We start from the raw sequence: 17707 nt of genomic DNA on the forward strand, positions 1-17707 counted from the left end.
ACGGTAGGATTGAGGTGGCTTACTTGAGGCAGATTGTCAAAAAAGCAATTGATTACTAATTCAAGTGAACATTATGAATCTACCTAATTAAGGATATTTTGTTATAAAATACTTTTATTTAACAGAGATTTTCGCATAAACTATGTTATCATTGTCACTCAAAAATTGCATGAGTTGCGGGCTTATTTATGTAGCCTGTTAAGTGTTAACATTGTATTTTGTATCAAACGGACCTGAGGGCAGTGGTGATGTGATGGGCAAAATGAAATAAACAAAATGGAAGAAAGCAAAAGAGTACTCACTATTTCATATTAACTGAATTTCTAAAGCTTTTTTATTTTTCAAAATAATTGAATTGTTCAAAGTTCAAAAAAAATATTTGAAACTTTTCCATGTTTACCCTTTTCCATTAATGGAGTTTTGTAATTTCCTAGGAGTAACTACATTACTTACAAAGTTATACTCCAATAAAAGACTACTTGTATTTATGATTTCACATTTAATTATCTTTATGATGTTGATTAAACAAAAGGGTAATAGAGGAAAATAAGATTCAAATTTTATCTTTAAATATTTTTTAATATATGCGCATTACTTTAGAAATTTAACTAATATGGAATAGAGGGAATATTAATTATCCTCTATTATTAGTAGTCTTAATTATCATCTTGAACTTGACTATTTGATCGTCTTTATTCCCCGCCTCACTATCTCTATCCTAAGGTGCCGTTTGCCCTCAAATATTTTTGAAAAAAAATTGGGAATTAGTGTTTGGCCATATAACTTGTTATTACTTGACAAATATATTTGGCAAGCATCTCATGTTGTCAAGTTCTAAAAAACAATAGTATTTGGGCCAAGTTTTAATAGTTGGAAAATTTTAAAATTTTAAAAATTACCCAATGTTTTATATTTTATAAAAACACTCATCATTTATTAATTTCAACTAATATTTATCTATCAATTTACTCCATTAACGCGGCTAACCAACACTATTAAATAACATCTCTATCTGTTAATAAAAAAATAGTTTGTTACTACCTCCTCCAGGAAAGAATAGTTTGAGTAACAAAATTATGAAATTGTTTTTCATGTGATTAATATAATTATTATTTGACTAATAATATGAGATTTTAGCCAATTTTAAGATATGGTCATAATAAAGTGTAAACAAGATATAATAAGAATTGATACCGCTGGAACTTTGTTTGCTACTAAAACACTTATTTCACTTAGACTAACTATTTAATTTTTTGTCGGAACTCATTTTATTTGGCTTGAAAAAATATACAGTTGAAATAAATAGTTAGAACAAGTCGTCATTGAAGTTAATGGACAAGTCAAAAAAATGCAAAGTTGGGGATAAATTGGCATTATGTGTTAAGCTGAAAAAAGAAAATACATAATAGAAATAAATAAACTATGTGACAATTAATTAACAGTTGAAAAATAGCTAGAGCTGATTTAGAAAGAAAAAAAAAACACCCACACAGAGAGACCTAAAAGTCCCACATTAGTGTCGGGAGAGGTAAAGAGAATGAAATAAGCAAGTTGCGAGAAGAGAAAGGAGTGATGCATTATGAAACATGTTCAACATGCATGCATGCCTGAGACATACTTAACTTGAGATGAAGATCGAAAAACAACACTTTTGCCTTTTTTGGTAGTTAATGAATAAGAAAAGCAGTACAATTAATATAAGATAATATATAGATGGTCAAGTAGTGCACATTTGAGGAGGCATAATGTGTTGTTGGTGATTTTCTGGAGAGCAGCAGCCGACGTTGTGAATGATATTATCATCATTATTAATATCATCATGATTTGGTTGTTTAGAAGGTGGTGGGAGTGGGGTCTCATATTGTATGGTTTTGAGAATGTTTTGAAAGAGGGAGACTTGACAAGGAACCTTGAGTATTCCCTGTTGTTGAAAACCAAACTCTTCTTCAGCTTCTCTCAAGAGGAGTTGAAATGAATGGTGGGCCAAGTAGCTCATTGGGATCACGAATCTCTTCTCTTCCCCTTCCTTGCCAACACATAGTACTGCAAGGCACCCTTTGGGAACCACATGCACATTATTATTAATGTTGTCCTCCTTGTGATCCTTGTCTGAAAATGAAAGGGTTTTCTTGAGGAATTTATTGATGCTATTATTGCGTTGAAGGTGAGTAGAAGAGGGGGATGCAGCTGCAATCTTCTTCCATTTCTTGAGCAGCTGCTGAAGCCTAACTATTTGTCTGATCTTATTACTAGACCTAACAAGATTGTTTGATGGAATATTATTCTCCATATTCATCATCATGAGTTAGAGCTTACCTGCAATATCATCTATATATATAGGTAGTTAATTAATAATCAAGTGTTGCCTATAAGGTACGGTACCTTCACAATCATCATTAATTATTACCAGTCTCAATAATTAGATTAATCAACCTAAAAGAAAAGGATCGGAGTAGCTACTCTCTCTCTCTCTCTCTCTCTAATTATATATAATTACCACCGTCATTATCAAATTACTAACCCTCTCTTCCGTACAAGTTACAATATAATGAATGTTATTAACTGCGTGTTATATTATAGTATTATACAGTACATAGAATGAATTGAAGGGTTAATATATAGCGTAAGTTGTTGCATTTAATTCATAGATCGAATTACGCTAGCTGGCTGGCTTTAATTTCCACATTCTAAACTGTACAATATTAGCAATATATACTCTTGCTGTATTCTAATTAAATAACCTCGCCACTTGCTTAGTAGTACTTTTCTTCTCATAAACACACACAATTTATATGTTTAATTTGCAACTGGCCGGCCTCTGCATGCGGCATCATAATTTCTTGTGGCATGTGGTTAGTCCCTATTCCCAATCTCCTCTATTGTTTCTTATATATAGATATTCATTTACCTGATTCTTTACTTTTTTTTCTGTTAATTCTATTTTACACTCCTCTCTCTCTCTCTCTCTCTCTATATATATATATATATATATATATATATATAGCTGTACGTCAACCGACTTATTCTTCTTGTTTTGTTGGTTGTATTATATCCCCACTCATCTAATATTTATTCATAACATATAAATAAATCTTGAGATACTAATTAATTAGGGGCATCGGAATAAGGAAAGCCATGATTGGGGTTGGCTTAGGCACATGAACATGATAATCCATTTGAGAAAGTCAAAAGGTGATCTGATAGCAATAATAATTAGATGAATATGGCAGCGTAAGACGTGGGAGCCTGAAATAACGTGATGCATTCTTGGAGAACTTTATATAACTATTTCCTCTTCTTCTCATGATGAACAACTGCCATGTGATGATAATTATGTGGCCTGCAGAAGAATACATTTCAATTGTACGCACTCCCATCCGCACTACCTTTAATTTGCATTCGTTTCTTGTACAAAAATATATATGTTTCATTACCACAACCATTCAACTCTTTTAAATTTTGCTCTTATCATCTATATTTGTTTCAATTGTCTACTTTCTCTGAGCAAATTGTTAGAGCTAAAGAACCCTTAACCAACATCGTAAAGTTTCAACTCTGTATTTCTTTTTGCTTCTTCTTTAAATGGAAGGACAACTTGTCCCAACTGCATATTTCTTTATTTCATGCCAAACATGTATTAAAAAAACTTGACTTGATACTCCATCATATTTAAGTAAAAAAAAATAGCCTTAATAAACACATTTTAAACGTCATAAAAGATTCAACCAATGATTAGTTTTCCTCTCCCAACACTGATTCGTTAAATAAAGGAAGACGTGCGTGGGATTATGAACCAATCAAGCCTCCTAGATGTTGACCAAGATCTTTAAGGCTAAAACAGCACCTGCTGAATTCTGACATTATGATCCAAAACTGATGGGCTCCTATACAACGAATGGCAGTTTGTTTGTATGTACATAGATTCATTTGGTAACAAAAGTATTATTTACCAAAGAGAACTACACGGCATTGAGGAAGTGCATGTAGCATTTGGGAGGTGGCTAGGGGAGTACGAGGAGAGGGGGGAGAAAGGAAAAAGTTTGATTTTCAAAGTCTTGGATGAGAAATCATGCCCGAGTATAAGCGTGAATGTTTTTTATAAAAAGGTATCTAGAGGCCTTTTGAATTGGCTTATAAGCTGTTTTTAGATTATTTTTTTTGAGTGTTTGGCTGACCAACTTAAAGCCATTTTGTGCTTAAAATAAGCCCCAAAAAATAGTTGAGTTTATTTGGATGAACTTATTTTAAGCAGTTTATAAGTTGAAAACGGCTTATAAGTCAAAAAAAAAAGTTGGCATGCACCTATTTTTTTTTAAAACTTATAAGCAGTTTTCAACTTATAAACTGCTTAAAAATAAATCAATTCAAACAGGCTATAGTAGTCTAGAGTTATAAATGGCACATCATATGTAATATTTTAAAAGATTGGGTATTTTGATTAAATCTTTAAAGTGGATCTTCCATGTTAATCTTCCAAGAAAACAATAGAACAATTCAGCCCATTCCTGCACCAAAGAAATGGTAACAAGCAATAAGAGTAATTTGTGGGCATCCGCCTTTTGATTCACGGTTCTTTCTATATGAACTTCATCTGCAGTGAAAATAATCATAGCCACCAGATGCTAGTTTCAGGGTACACAACCTGCCTCATGAACAAAAAGGGGGAAATGGAAGCATATCCACGACGATCATTTTTGAATAATTTTCCAATATCAGACTTCCAATTGTTAAAGATTTCTTAAGGAGCACTTTACCTTGTTGAAACAAAAAGAAAAAGGAACTCCTATATCTCCAATTGAATGGGAAGTCTGAAGAAGGAAACTATTCCACCTTGCACACCTCAAATGTGTCAACCGGCCCCTCTCGAACCACCATCAGACATCTCTCAAATAACGACCTTGATGAATATGCATGTCCTCGCATAAGAAGAAGTTGCCGCTAGCTCTACAAAAGTAAAACGTTTTCATGAGATGTAGAAAGCACCAAGGACACTACTGTTACAGACACTATAAACAATATTCATCTGCCTACTTTTTGAAAATCCAGACCAAGATTATACTTAGTGATTTAAAGCAAGAACGGCAACCAAACAGCTCAACTGTATCAAAAAATTGGGCCTAGGCCATAGGGCATAATTGTTGTGGATCACGACCAGGTTTAAGAAATGTTTTTGAATGTTAAATATACACAGGTAGTATCAACAAATGCTACCATACTTGGAAAGACACATATGCTATCACAATTCCAAAAGGCTAAATTGAAGTGCATCCTCCATCTAATAGGAATAGAGTTCCCAGCTTGACTGTAAAAAAAAAAAGGAAAATACTTTTGTAACAGTTGAAAGTAACATAATACCTTCAGCATAACAAACAACAAGAGGCACCACATTGGTAAAGTTATAAATGTTCCCGAAGGCCTTGAACCTCAACCAGAGAATCATTGTGAGGGAGAAAGTATGGTATAGCCATATAGGTAGTTACAAAAAGCAAAAGATGGTAAAATATTTAAAGACTGAGTTAAGAGAGAAGCTAAGAAGGTTGCTACCAAAGCCTCAGGTAAAACTCTATATGACTTGTACGACATGGGGCGGAGAGAAAGAAACATAAAGCTAGCACAAATGATAGAGAAAGGGGTACAAACTTCAACTATAATATGTGTATTATTAGTTTTTGCACTGCAAGGTGGCTACTGATCTTTAGAACATGTTCTTCTGCATTTTTTGTTGAAATTGGGTCATGCCAGAGACCAAAAAAGAGGCACATATGAACTGGAGCACGAGGAGAGTTGATAACCATCAAAAGGGTCTGGCTAATGATCCCTGCTGCTATCTTCTGAAGTAAGTGGAATGAGAGGAATAGGAGGTGTTTTAATGGAACCTCAACTCCAAATCACTCCCTCAAAACTAGATGCTTAGTCTTACTTTTTTGCTGGTCTAAATTGACTAATGTATGCACTGAACAATTTTTGGAGTTTATTAATTCCCTTGTCTTAGACGGACATACTGTAAAGGGATTCCTTTTTCTATTCAGTTTCTTTTGTCAATTTTTCTTTTATTTTAAGTTGCAACTATGCATCTTCTTAATGCCCTTTGTGAATGATAAGTAAAAAAAAAATGATAAGTGTATTAAAGACAATTCTCCAAGTTGACAGAGAACAATGATATGAGAGGTTGTTTACATCAGCTGGTGTTACTTATGCAAGGAGGCGGGCAAAGATGTAGATCATCTTCTTCTACATTGCAGCATGACCACGAGATTGTGGTGGGATATGTTCAGATGGTTTGGTATGGCTTGGGCGATGCCTAAATTTATGAAGGACCTTCTGTTTTGCTGGAGAACTAGAAGTAGGAGAAAGTGCAGGGTATGGAATGTGTTAACTGGTACCTATGGTGTTTATGTGGATCATTTGGAGTGAGATTAACAGGAGGGCTTTTGAAGGGATAGAAATGAGTTTGGGCATTTGTGGAGTAGTCTACGATCCCTTGTTTATTTTTGGTGCCTATGTAGTTCCGGGATGTATAGAGGATTGACACTCTTTTGTAGAGAACCATATCTTTTTGTAGGTTCTTTACCTTTTGGTATACCACTTGTATACCATCCCTTTTTGGCCTTGTGACTAATGAAATTGTTTTCCTGATCAAAAAAAACAGAGTGCTATGAGAGAGAGGTAAAGGTGCTATTATGATAAACTGCACCACTAAATCTACAAATCCACAGAAGATAAGACACTTTAAGGAGTAGTTGGAGAGGTTGGAGTAGTATTGCTTACACCATGCTATTCAACCATATATTACGCAGTGGAAAGTTTCAAAAAAAAAATTGAGAGAGAGTTTAATTACGATAAAAGAACAAGGAAGATATTCAAAGTTGAGCAAACTATGATGTTACCGAACTTGTAAAGACATATGATGGAACTTTCAGAAAGAGAATAGACTTTGTAGCACTACAAGGATGATATTGCAATGTAGTCAAAGTCTTCAGCAGATTTCTAGGAGATCAGTTTTTTTAAGTCGTTATCCAGTAGTTGTTATAGTTCCTATTTTCTAGGCATGCTGGTAGATGTTTCGGCATTCTATTTTCTATTTCGGTTGTACTGCTTCCTGTATTTATTCAAGAGTTTGAAAGTTCCATAAAACAGTATTTTCCCAACTCAACTCTTCTCGCTTCTGCAAGTTTAAACAACATTGGTATCAGAGCCCTTCTTAAGGAACTTGTGAGACACTTGCGAATTATTTTACTGAGTGTTCATCCAAAAGTCAACCAAATCTGCTTCTGCAAAACATCATTAAAACAATGGAGAATGAGAGCTCTTTTCTGCTACGGTTCCAATAGTTTCCAACGGAGAAATCTACCATGCCTGGGCAGAGTGAATGAAAGCTTATTTGCCTGTTATTTGTGGGAGGCTGTGGAGGAAGACTAAAATGCTTCGCCAAGGAATCCAACTATGGCTCAGATCAAATCCCACAAGAAAACCAAAAGCTAAAGGCTGTCTTTTTGTTGCAGTTTCTGCTACCTATTTCAGTGGAATAATGACATCTAACTCAGCCAAAGCAATTTGGGATTTCCTCAAGAAAGAGCATCAGGGAGATAAAACAATTTTTTAGAAGAATCAAAGTACTGAAGTAGGTCAGAGAATTCAAGATGCAGCATATGAAGGAATCTATTAAGGATTATTCAGAAAGATTGCTTGAGATTGCAAAAAAGGTAAGGATACTTCGAACTGAACTTACTGACAATAGAATAGTTCAAAAGATATTGGTGCCCTTACCTGAGAGATAAGGCAACTATTGCTTCGAGAGAAAATACTAAAACCTTTCAAAGCTTATCTTGGTAGAGTTGCTGAGTACACTGCAGGCACAAGAACAAAGAAGGTTGATGAGGAAGAGGGATCCATTGAGGGAGCCCTGCAGCAACCCAAGTTGCAATTTGATTTGGGTGGCAGGAGAAAGAAAGAAAAAGGAAATTAGGAAAACTACGAAGGTACAACAGCAAGAAATAATGCTATTGTAACCAGTAACAACAAAAAAAGGCAAATATCCTCCTTGCCGGCATTGTGGGACGAGAAATCATCCACACTTCAAGTGTTGGAGAAAACCTGATATGAAATGCAGGAAGTGTCAAAAACTTGGTCATGCAGAGATGATCTATCAATAACCGAGCCAGATCTGGTGTGTAATAAGGGATTTGCCTTTTCAATTGATTTTAGTGGATTGGTGCAAAGAGAAGGGCAACTGTTTGTGGCAACCTATTTCGCAAGCAAAAGTTCAAGTGAAAGTTGCCTTATTGATAGTGGTTGTCCGAACCACATGACCAGTGATGAAAAGCTTTATAGAGAGCTTGATAGATCAGTTAAATCAAGAAATCCCAACAAAAGGAAAGGGGCCTGTCGCAATTGAGAGTTGTAAGCATAAAAAACTTATTTATGAAGTTCTATTTGTTCCTGAATTAGATCAGAATTTATTAAGTGTTGGACAGCCACTAGAAAATGGATTCAAATTATTATTTGAAGATGAGGCATGTCTGATTCTTAAATGTTCAGAATTAAAATAAAGGGAAAAAGTTTTTCTTTCAATCAATTTGAGGAGGAACACATAGCTTTTCCAAGTCAGTCCACCATTGTGGAAGCTTGGCACAAGAGTTTAGAACACTTTCATCATAAAGTTATCCAAAGAAGGAAGTTGGTGTTGGATCTATCAAACTTGGAGGAGCATCTTGCAGGATACAAAGCTTGTTTACTTGGCAAACAAACCCGACTTCCATTCAAAAAGTCTAGATGGAGAGCTACACGTTAGTTGCAACTCATTCACACTGATCTTTGTGGTTCACAGAAGACTCCTACACAGAATGGCAGCAGGTATTACATAGCTTTCATTGATGATTTGACTAAAATGTGTTGGATTTATTTCATGAGGTTTAAATCCGAAGTTGCCGGAATATTTTTGAAATTCAAATCATGGATATAAAATCAAAGTAGCGATTCAGGTTATAAGATCGGACAATGAAACTAACTATACATCACAAAAACTTAACTTGTTCTGTGAGAAAATCAGGAACTGAACAACAGTTCACTGCCCCATAGTCTCCATTAACATAATGGGCTCAGTTAGAGGAAGAATAGAACAATAATGGAAAAGTCTAGATGCTTTTTGCATGAGAAGAGTCTACCAAAGAAAATTTGGGCAGAAGAGCAAACATTGTTGCTTTCTTGGTGAATTGATCGCCTATGTGGGCAATGAAAGGGAAGACTCCGTTCAAGTGGTAGTATGGTGTCAAACCTGTTTAAAAATCCTCAAAATATTTGGATGTCTATGTTTTTCCTTATGTTCCATGGATTAAGAGAGATAAGTTAGATAAGAAGGCAGAATCAGGAATCTTCATTAGCTATAGCTTATTTTCTAAAGCTTGCAGAATCATTCAACCTCAAATCGGGTAAGATTTTGGTAAGGAGAGACATCCAATTCCTTAAAGACGAACAATGGAACACGAATGAGGAGTCTCGAGTCAAGAATAATAATTCACATCTTCATTATGATGAATTGGTGGATGATCGCTCTTTGATATTTCTCAGAGATGCCATGTTGTCGTTTTTGAACCAGCAAGATATGAGGAAGCAAAAATTGATAAAAGAAAATGCAATGGAGGAGCTGTCCATGATAGAAAAGAACCAAACTTGGAAACTGTTGTTTTCTTGCTGAATAGAATAGATAGCCTACACTAGTAGGGTAAGGGAAGACTCCATTCGAGGCTTCGTATGGTGTCAAACCTGTTTTGAAAAACCTCAAGATATTTATTTATTTCTGACAAAAGGTACTATAAGAAAAAAACACTCAAGATATTTGGATGTCTATGTTTTTCTTATGTTCCACATATTAAGAGAGACAAGTTACATAAGAAGGCAGAACCGAGAATCTTCATTGGTTGTAGCTTATTTTCTAACGCTTACAGGATCTTTCAACCTCAACAAGGAAAGACTATGGTAAGTAGATATGTTCAATTCCTTGAATATGAGCAATGGGATAGAATGAAGAGTCTTGAGTTAAGAATAATAACTCACATCTTGATTATGATGATTTGGTGGATGATCAACCTATTAAGAGAACAAGGTAATTCTGATATTTATCAGAGATGCAATGTTGATGTTTTTCCCAAGAAAGAAAGCTTCACGTATCTTGATCCATAATCCAAGGAAATTGGGAGAATGACTATGATGTCTCACACCGTATTAGAGCAGTATGGGAGAAATAGAGGCTCACCTCCGAGGTCATTGCGATAAAAATTGTTGCCAAGGATTAACGATAAGTTCTACAAAGAGGTGTTAAACCTATATTGTTGTATGGGACTGAATGTTGGTCAGTCAAGAATGTTCACGTTTAGAAGATAGAGGTAGCGGAGATGACGATGCTCAGAAGGATGTGTTTGCATACTAGGAGATATAAGATTAGGAACGAAGTTATATAAGGAAGGTAGGAGTGACCTTCATGGCGGACAAGATGAGGGAAGCAAGTTGAGATGGTTCGGGAATGAGAAGAGGAAGTGCAAGACTATGCGTGGGGAGGTGTGAGAGGTTGGTTGTGGCAAGAGCTAGGAGAGGTAGAAGTAGGCCGAAGAAGAACTGAGGTGAAGTAATTAAATAGGACATGGCACAACTTCAATGATTGAGGACATGGATTTAGATAGGAAGGTATGGAGATCGAGGACAAAGTACAAGGTTAGTAAGTAACTGAGTGTTGTCACATATTGTGTGGGAGAGTTAGGGGGCTAGGCTCGTCCTATCCTTTTTTTGTAATTTTCTTTAATTATCGCATAGTTTCTTATTTAGTTATCGCATAATTTTATTTTGTAATTGTATCTTGCTATGTGGTTGTTTTATTTTTCTTACAATCCTACATTGGTTACACTTGTTTTGAGGTGAGGGTCTATCGAAAACAACTTATCTACCCCACAAAGGTAAAGATAAGATTTGCATACATGTTACCCTCCTAGTAACTCATATGACGAAGCGAAAATTGATAAAAATGGACAAATCAATGAAGGAGGAGCTGTCCATGATAGAAAAGAACCAAACTGGAATCTGGTGAAAAGGACCCAAGAAAGAAAAGTGATTGGAGTTAAATGGGTTTTCAGAAAAAAGTCCAATCTAGATGGCGCGGTAAACAAGCACAAAGCTAGATTGGTGGTGAAAGGCTATGCACAAGTTTGGGGAGTAGATTTTTTGAAAACTTTTGTTCCAGTAGCAAGGAAGGATACAATAAGAATGCTTTTGGCTACAGCAATACAAAATGGTTGAAAGATTTTCATATGGACATGAAGTTTGCCTTCTTTTTTTTTTTGATTGTCCATCCGGTGTCTGATACCCGCATTGGAGCCCGACTAATGGTCTCTAACAAGAAGAAATTTATGTTGAGCTAGGTTTCAGTGTACCGGGACAATTTATTAAACAAAGCTCTTTATGGACTAAAACAAAATATCACAAGACCCAAACTTGGTCTCATCCTCCATACTGAGATGTATCATAAGATCAATAAGTTGATTCGAAAGCTCGGTACAATCACACTCTGAAAGGAGGGTCCCTCCCAATAGATGTCAAAAGGGAGAAAGGCGTGATTACTCTGTCATCCTCCGGTCCGAGAGCTTGGTACAACAGGATGGATAAACATTTGCTAAACTTAGGTGTTGAAAAAAGCTTAAGTGAATCAGCTCTTTTTGTCAAGAAAGTTGGCTCTAACATTATTATTATTTCTCGTTATGTGGATTACTTGTGATAGGAAATAATGTAGTGTTGACTGAAGAATTCAAGAAGGAGATAATGAAAGTCTTTGAGATGACAGATCTTGCCGAGATGACTTATTTCCTACGAATGGAGATCAAGCAAACTCAAAATGAAGTTTTTCTCTGCCAAAATAAATATTTGAAGGAAATTCTAAAGAAATTTAAAATGGAAGATTGCAAGAGTGTGAATTCTCCAATGAATCAAAAGAAAAAGCTGCAAAAGGAAGATGGAACTGAAATAGTTGATGCAGTATTATATAGACGTTTAAATGGATGCTTGATGTATCTCACATCAAAACAAGGCCTGACATCTTATTTCTAGTGAGTGTTTTATCTAGATTTCTGAATTGTGCTGCTGAGTAGAGTTGCATATTGCAAAAAATATAGTTTAATATCTTAAAGGAACTCTAACCTATGGCATCAAATTTAGCAAAATACAGAATTTTAAACTTCATGGATAGTCCGACAGTGATGTCATGAAAAGTACTTTGGGTTACTGTTTCACTTTTGGATCAGGATGCCTTTTTTGGAGCTCAAAGAAACAAGAAATAGTGGCACAATAGACTGCTGAAGCAGAGTTGGAGGCAGTAACAGCAGCTGTTGATCAAGCACTATGGCTTAGGAAAATTATGATTGATTTGCAGCTAAAGAAAGAAGAAAGCACTGAGATTTTGGTGGTGATAAAAAGCTAAACTGGTACTCAAGAATACAACTTAATTAGTTATAAGTTGTAACTAGGGGTTCTTTTAAATTTTTTAACATTTTAAAATTTAAAAAGTTCGAAAAGTTCATGTTTCTCATTTAGTTAATGAAGAACATCTACGAATATTTTCAAATAACTTCATCGACTAATGTTTTCACTTGATAAGAGGACATTTATTAGGGGATAGAATGATAAAAATGTAACTTCTTATCATCTCCCGAACTTGATCAATGACTTAAAGACTTTTACCTTATTTTGCTTAGGTGGTCTAATTGGAGGGCATCCAGCATTTGATGAACTCTTTCTTTTGGCAGGCAAAGATCTTAGTGATGACCTAGACTTGTTCGAAGATATTAGTGCTGAAGAAAGAAGAGCATCAACAGCATCACGTTGTTGCTTCCTCTCCGATATTATGTGATCGGGATTTTTAACCTGATTACAAGCTCCGATCCCAGCTTCCACATCCTTGTGCATAAGAGTTGTCTTAGCAGGGTTCTTCCAACCTCTCGTATTCTGCAATTTATCATCGTGTTCTAAAGGTAGTTGAAATCTTTCAGATGCAACAGATATAGAATGTTTATGGTTATCACTCCCTGACTTTTTTGTGTTTCCCAAGTTACTCTCTAAGCGGTCACATTGTTTTCCCTGAAGCCCATGAGCTTTCCTCTCTTTCCTGTGCTTCTTACTGATCTTTTCGCAACTTTCACTTGATTCTGATTGAGTTTCCCTGAGTAAATTACGCACACCCCTGGTATTTCTGCAATGGTCATTATTGAGACCCTTTTTCAACAAAAGACTACTTTCATCTTTAGATCTTTGTTCTCCCTCAACATTTTTTCCAGACATATCAGCACGTATTAGAGTGTCAATTGGAGCTCCAAAGCTGGTGTCTTTTCTTTTCCTTTCTGTCACATGCTTTACATTGTTCTTTTGTCTATCCGCATGCTCACATGTGGCTTCAACCCCTATAACATGCTTCAACTTCCTTGAACAATTTTCTGGTTTCTCTGAAGTCAACAGTTTCTCCTGATCATATGATTTAAAAGTAGCATTATATGGTCTTTTAAGTGACATCACTAACTCTCTTTCTTTTGCATCCTTCACTAGAGCTTCCCAGTTTTGGTTCGTCCGCAATGTCTTTGCGTTCCCCATGATCCACAAAGAAAGCTTTGCCCTAGTCAAAGCAACATTCATCCGCCTTACATCAGCCACAAAACCAATACGACTAGAATTAACCGGTGTTGCATTCGAGCATGCCTCGAATGCCCTCACTGTGGAGAGTATAACTATATCAACTTCTCGACCTTGAAAACCATCGACTGTATTAAACTCCATGTCAGCAGTGATAGAAGATCCAAATGCACTTGAAAATCGTGAGCGTAACAGAGAAAGTTGACACCGATAAGGAGTTATAATACCAATTCTTCCACCAACAAACTCAGATGGGAACCTAAGCATGGCATAAGAACAAAAGCTTAAAAACAACAGGAGTAGAAATTCAGAACAATAAAAAAAAAAGAAATGTACCTCCTCTTGAAAAATCTTAAAACTTCAACTGCAGCATCAGCCTCACACTCATTGTAGAGGGATAATGTGCCAGATTTTTTATCATGGAGCTCCTTCCCATCCACAACATCAAAGAATACATAGGGACCAAGACCCTTAGTCCCATGAAATGATGCAACTTTGCTGGATAACTGGTCTCCATCAACCAACTTACCATCATAAAAACGGAAAGAAGGAAAGCGACATATCTCTGGGTGCATCCTATACTGCCATTTAAAGAAACCATTAAATGACAGATGGGTTATAGGTGCTGATAAAGCAAAAACCAAAACACTTGTACAACAACCAGGCTAATTGCTTATTTTTTGTTATTTGGTAGGCTGTAGGCATAAAAAGAAACATGTTTGTTAAAACTTTGGTGATGGACGAAAGTTCAGACACTAAATCCTTTTTTCTAAAGACAAATGATATGCTTAACGGTTACTGCATCAAGTGCAAACAATTTAACCAGCTGAGAGTTGATCAAGGAAACTGCAGCGTGAAAATACTGGAAGCCTATCACAGCAAATTTTCTTTCATCTCACATCAATTTGCTGCTGACTCATGCAACCTACAGCCATCTCAAAATCTTGGAAATATATTTTGGAACTAAAAGGTCTACAAAGTTTGATTGTAAACTACCTGATGTGTGAGCATGTTAACAGGATAACCAGCCCTTTGCAAGCGTTCAAACATGCTACATTGGAAAGAAAATTTGCTGGCAATGTTAGAGAGAACTGTGGCTGGAAGCTGCTTTGGATCACCCACCTTCAACACCAATATTACACTTCAGTTAATACTATTAACCACCATCACAAAATAATGCATCCTATGCTTACCATCACACATCTAGTTCCCTTTGATTTTAATAGTTGAAGTGGTATGAGGGAAGCAGGCTCCAGAGCCTGAAAGTTGCAAACACGCAAATATTTAGGAAAACCTGAATGGTGATCCATCCTATAAACATCAAAAGGAGAAAGAGAGAGAAACCAGGAAAAAAGAAAGAACAGACAAAAAACGATATCATACTTGAGCAGCTTCATCAATCACAACTGCATCAAATAGGACACCCTCGGATGAACTGCTAAATCTCTGGCCGGACACAGATGCTGCACAGACCCCATAAAGATCTCCACCACAGCCACTCAATGTAGTAACCACAATCTCAGCCTCTTTTAGTATAGCCTTCCGTAATTTATGTCTAAGATCTTTTGTTTCTTCATTAGCTTTCCTCTCCCGTGCCTGAGCAGCAGCGAGATCCATGTATATTGATTTCTTTTTTTCATACAATATTCGAAGCTTTGCTTCTACTTCTGCATCAGACATTTCCTTGGCATTATCTGCTTTATCAGTGTCTCCTTCCAATAAACAGTTAGAATCAGAATTTCCATCCCGTAAACTAGCTCTTTTAGCTTCATAACATTTGATAGTATCAACCAACTTCTCAAGATTAGACCGCAAGAATGTCAAAGTATCCTCGTCGGCATCATTCTTTGAATCGGTTGCATTCATTTTCTCCTCAGCTATGCGGTGATCAACAAGTGTATCAATGAAGAACGGCAATGAATTAGGATGAACTGTTTTCGTATTACCTACTCTAACGATATAAGGCTTGTACATTGTCCCATCACTTCCATAAAGGCCTTCACTGGTTATTCTGGACACTAGTTCATCTACTGCAGCATTTGATTGTGCACAGATGAGTATTCTTCTTTTACTGCAGTTTCCCATTGGTTTATCATTCTCTAAATCCTCGTTAAGTTGCCTAGCTAAGGCTGCGTCCTGCCATGCCCTAGCAACAGCTGCAGCTTGACAAATTCGCTGTCTTGAAGCAGTACAAAACATTCCAGTAGACTTTAGACCTCCATTTGATGATCTCTTGGTGTCCACTTGGGAGAAAGAAAGCAACGAACTGACAATGGCCACAATCACTCGGGTCTTCCCTGTACCTAATAGAAGTTGTCCAACAATGAACAGAAAAATAAGTACTTTTCATAGAACAATGAATAAAAAGATGGAGAAAAATGACACACCTGGAGGACCCTGTATTAGGGACAATTGAAAATCCTTTTTAGGATCAAAAGGTCCAATAGCAGCACTGATAGCTTGCAGTTGACTGTCATTATATGCCGATTTGAGGACTTGCTGTAAAGGTCTAGATAGTTTCTTGAAACTCTCACCATAATGTTTACAGTGATCGTAACTGGTGGGATTCAAGATAACAGGAAGCAAAGGGATTCCCCTAATAGCCGACAATGCTTGAAATTCTCTGAGTTGAGAAGTCATGGTCATTAGACGATTAATGCACCATTTGCTTCGCGCAACAAGAAACTTTCGAGCTCGCATCAGATGAGGTCTATTTTGCAAGTACAACCTGATGAATAGGATGCTTGATCTCTTCTTACAATCTTTTTCACGCTTTTCCACCTGCAAACAGTCAGGATGCTTCAATATCACAACACCAAGACATCCACATGATCACATCCAAAATGTCCAATAGATGGTAAACAGTTTTCAAAGAAATCAAAAGCTCTGATAGTATGATTAAATAAAGTCCAGAGTACAAGTCATCAGACAAATAACAAGAAGAAGTCAAAACAAATGTTGAAACTGGATATTACATATGTATAAAGCACAACACTATCACAAATTAGAAATTTGGCTGGGAAGTCATCACCTGCTCAGAGAATTATCCCAGAAAGGCATGTGCATGCAAGGGCATGTCTGCACAGACTTTTTTTAAATCAAGTTAAAGGTTTCTTTGATGATAACAAGGCCAACTTGACTGTATACAAGTGATATACCAAAAAAGGAGAAACCTACAAAATATGGTTCTCTCCAAAAGACACCAATAGTCTATACAAATAGGAACTACATGGGTGGCTCCAAAAGAAAATAAGGGATCGGAGACTACTCCTCAATTGAGCAAAGCTCATCTCCACCCTTTCACAAGCTTCCTATTCCTCTCTTTCCAAATGACCCGCATCAAAGCAAGAGGAGTGACATTCCATGTTTTGTGCCTTCTTATCGTAGCTATACTGTTCCAGTAGAACATCAACTCCTTGACGGTTCTTGGCATAACCCAAGAAACTCCAAATCATCTAAAGATATCCTCCCATAACCTCATGGCTAAATTGCAATGTCACAGAATATGATCCACGTCCTCACTCGCCTCCTTACCAAGGAAACACTAGCTCATGCAGACAACCTTTCTTTTCTTAAGATTCTCTACCATCAAAATCACAAGAAGAAGCACACCTTCCTCGGCACCTTAATTATACCTCTAACTTATTTTTTGGGATAAATTATTCTTAAATGAGAATAAATAACACCCCTTGTGTTAGCCTAGTGGTCAATGAAGTGGGTCAAGAACCATGGGTTAAATGTTCAAATCCCAATAGAGGCACAAATACTAGGTGATTTCTTCTCATCTATCCAAATATTAGTTGGCAGAGTTACCCAGGCTTGTAAGAGGTAGCAAGTACCCCGTGAAGTTAATCGAGGTGTGCGCAAGTTGGCTCAAACACAGTAGTTATAAAAAATGAGGATAAACAAAGGTAAATTTTAGAATAGTCAAGCAAACAAATGAAGAGAGAGGAAAAGGTAGGATTCAAAAAGAGTTAATGCACTCATTAATGAATTAATAGTGATCAACAAATACCCGTTGATGTCCTAAGGACAAAACATATAT

The 17707-nt window shown here is 36.3% G+C and overlaps 2 protein-coding genes across 7 annotated transcripts in view; both read right to left on the reverse strand.

The window, feature by feature from the left end:
* Window positions 1-1717: 1717 nt before the first annotated feature.
* Window positions 1718-2296, reverse strand: LOC129893832 (auxin-responsive protein SAUR32-like). Its single transcript, XM_055969249.1, has one exon. The coding sequence runs from the start codon at window positions 2294-2296 to the stop codon at window positions 1718-1720; it is 579 nt and encodes a 192-aa protein (XP_055825224.1).
* A 2114-nt stretch (window positions 2297-4410) lies between these two features.
* LOC129894293 (uncharacterized) overlaps window positions 4411-17707 on the reverse strand; it is a 35089-nt gene continuing 21792 nt past the window's right edge. Inside the window, exons 16-23 of one of the 6 annotated variants that reach the window (XR_008767651.1) lie at window positions 16050-16443; window positions 15046-15965; window positions 14856-14921; window positions 14659-14784; window positions 13999-14243; window positions 12721-13921; window positions 5217-5302; window positions 4411-4944 (exon numbers count right to left, since the gene is read on the reverse strand). Coding sequence is in view for 5 of the 6 variants with exons in the window: in XM_055969910.1 (XP_055825885.1) it covers window positions 6486-6632; window positions 12721-13921; window positions 13999-14243; window positions 14659-14784; window positions 14856-14921; window positions 15046-15965; window positions 16050-16443 (3099 nt within the window). In the remaining variant the exon portion in view is untranslated. Of the gene's footprint in view, window positions 4945-5216; window positions 5303-6173; window positions 6633-7767; window positions 7848-12720; window positions 13922-13998; window positions 14244-14658; window positions 14785-14855; window positions 14922-15045; window positions 15966-16049; window positions 16444-17707 lie in introns of those variants that run through there. The other 5 variants (XM_055969911.1, XM_055969912.1, XM_055969913.1 and 2 more) reach the window with 5 other exon arrangements.

The sequence above is a fragment of the Solanum dulcamara genome, chromosome 7 (genome assembly GCF_947179165.1).
Source record: "Solanum dulcamara chromosome 7, daSolDulc1.2, whole genome shotgun sequence".
Taxonomy (NCBI): Eukaryota; Viridiplantae; Streptophyta; class Magnoliopsida; order Solanales; family Solanaceae; genus Solanum; species Solanum dulcamara.

Excerpts from the sequence above, each read along its gene's own strand:
- LOC129893832 (XM_055969249.1), bottom strand. The coding sequence starts at position 2,296 with ATGAATATGGAGAATAATATTCCATCAAACAATCTTGTTAGGTCTAGT.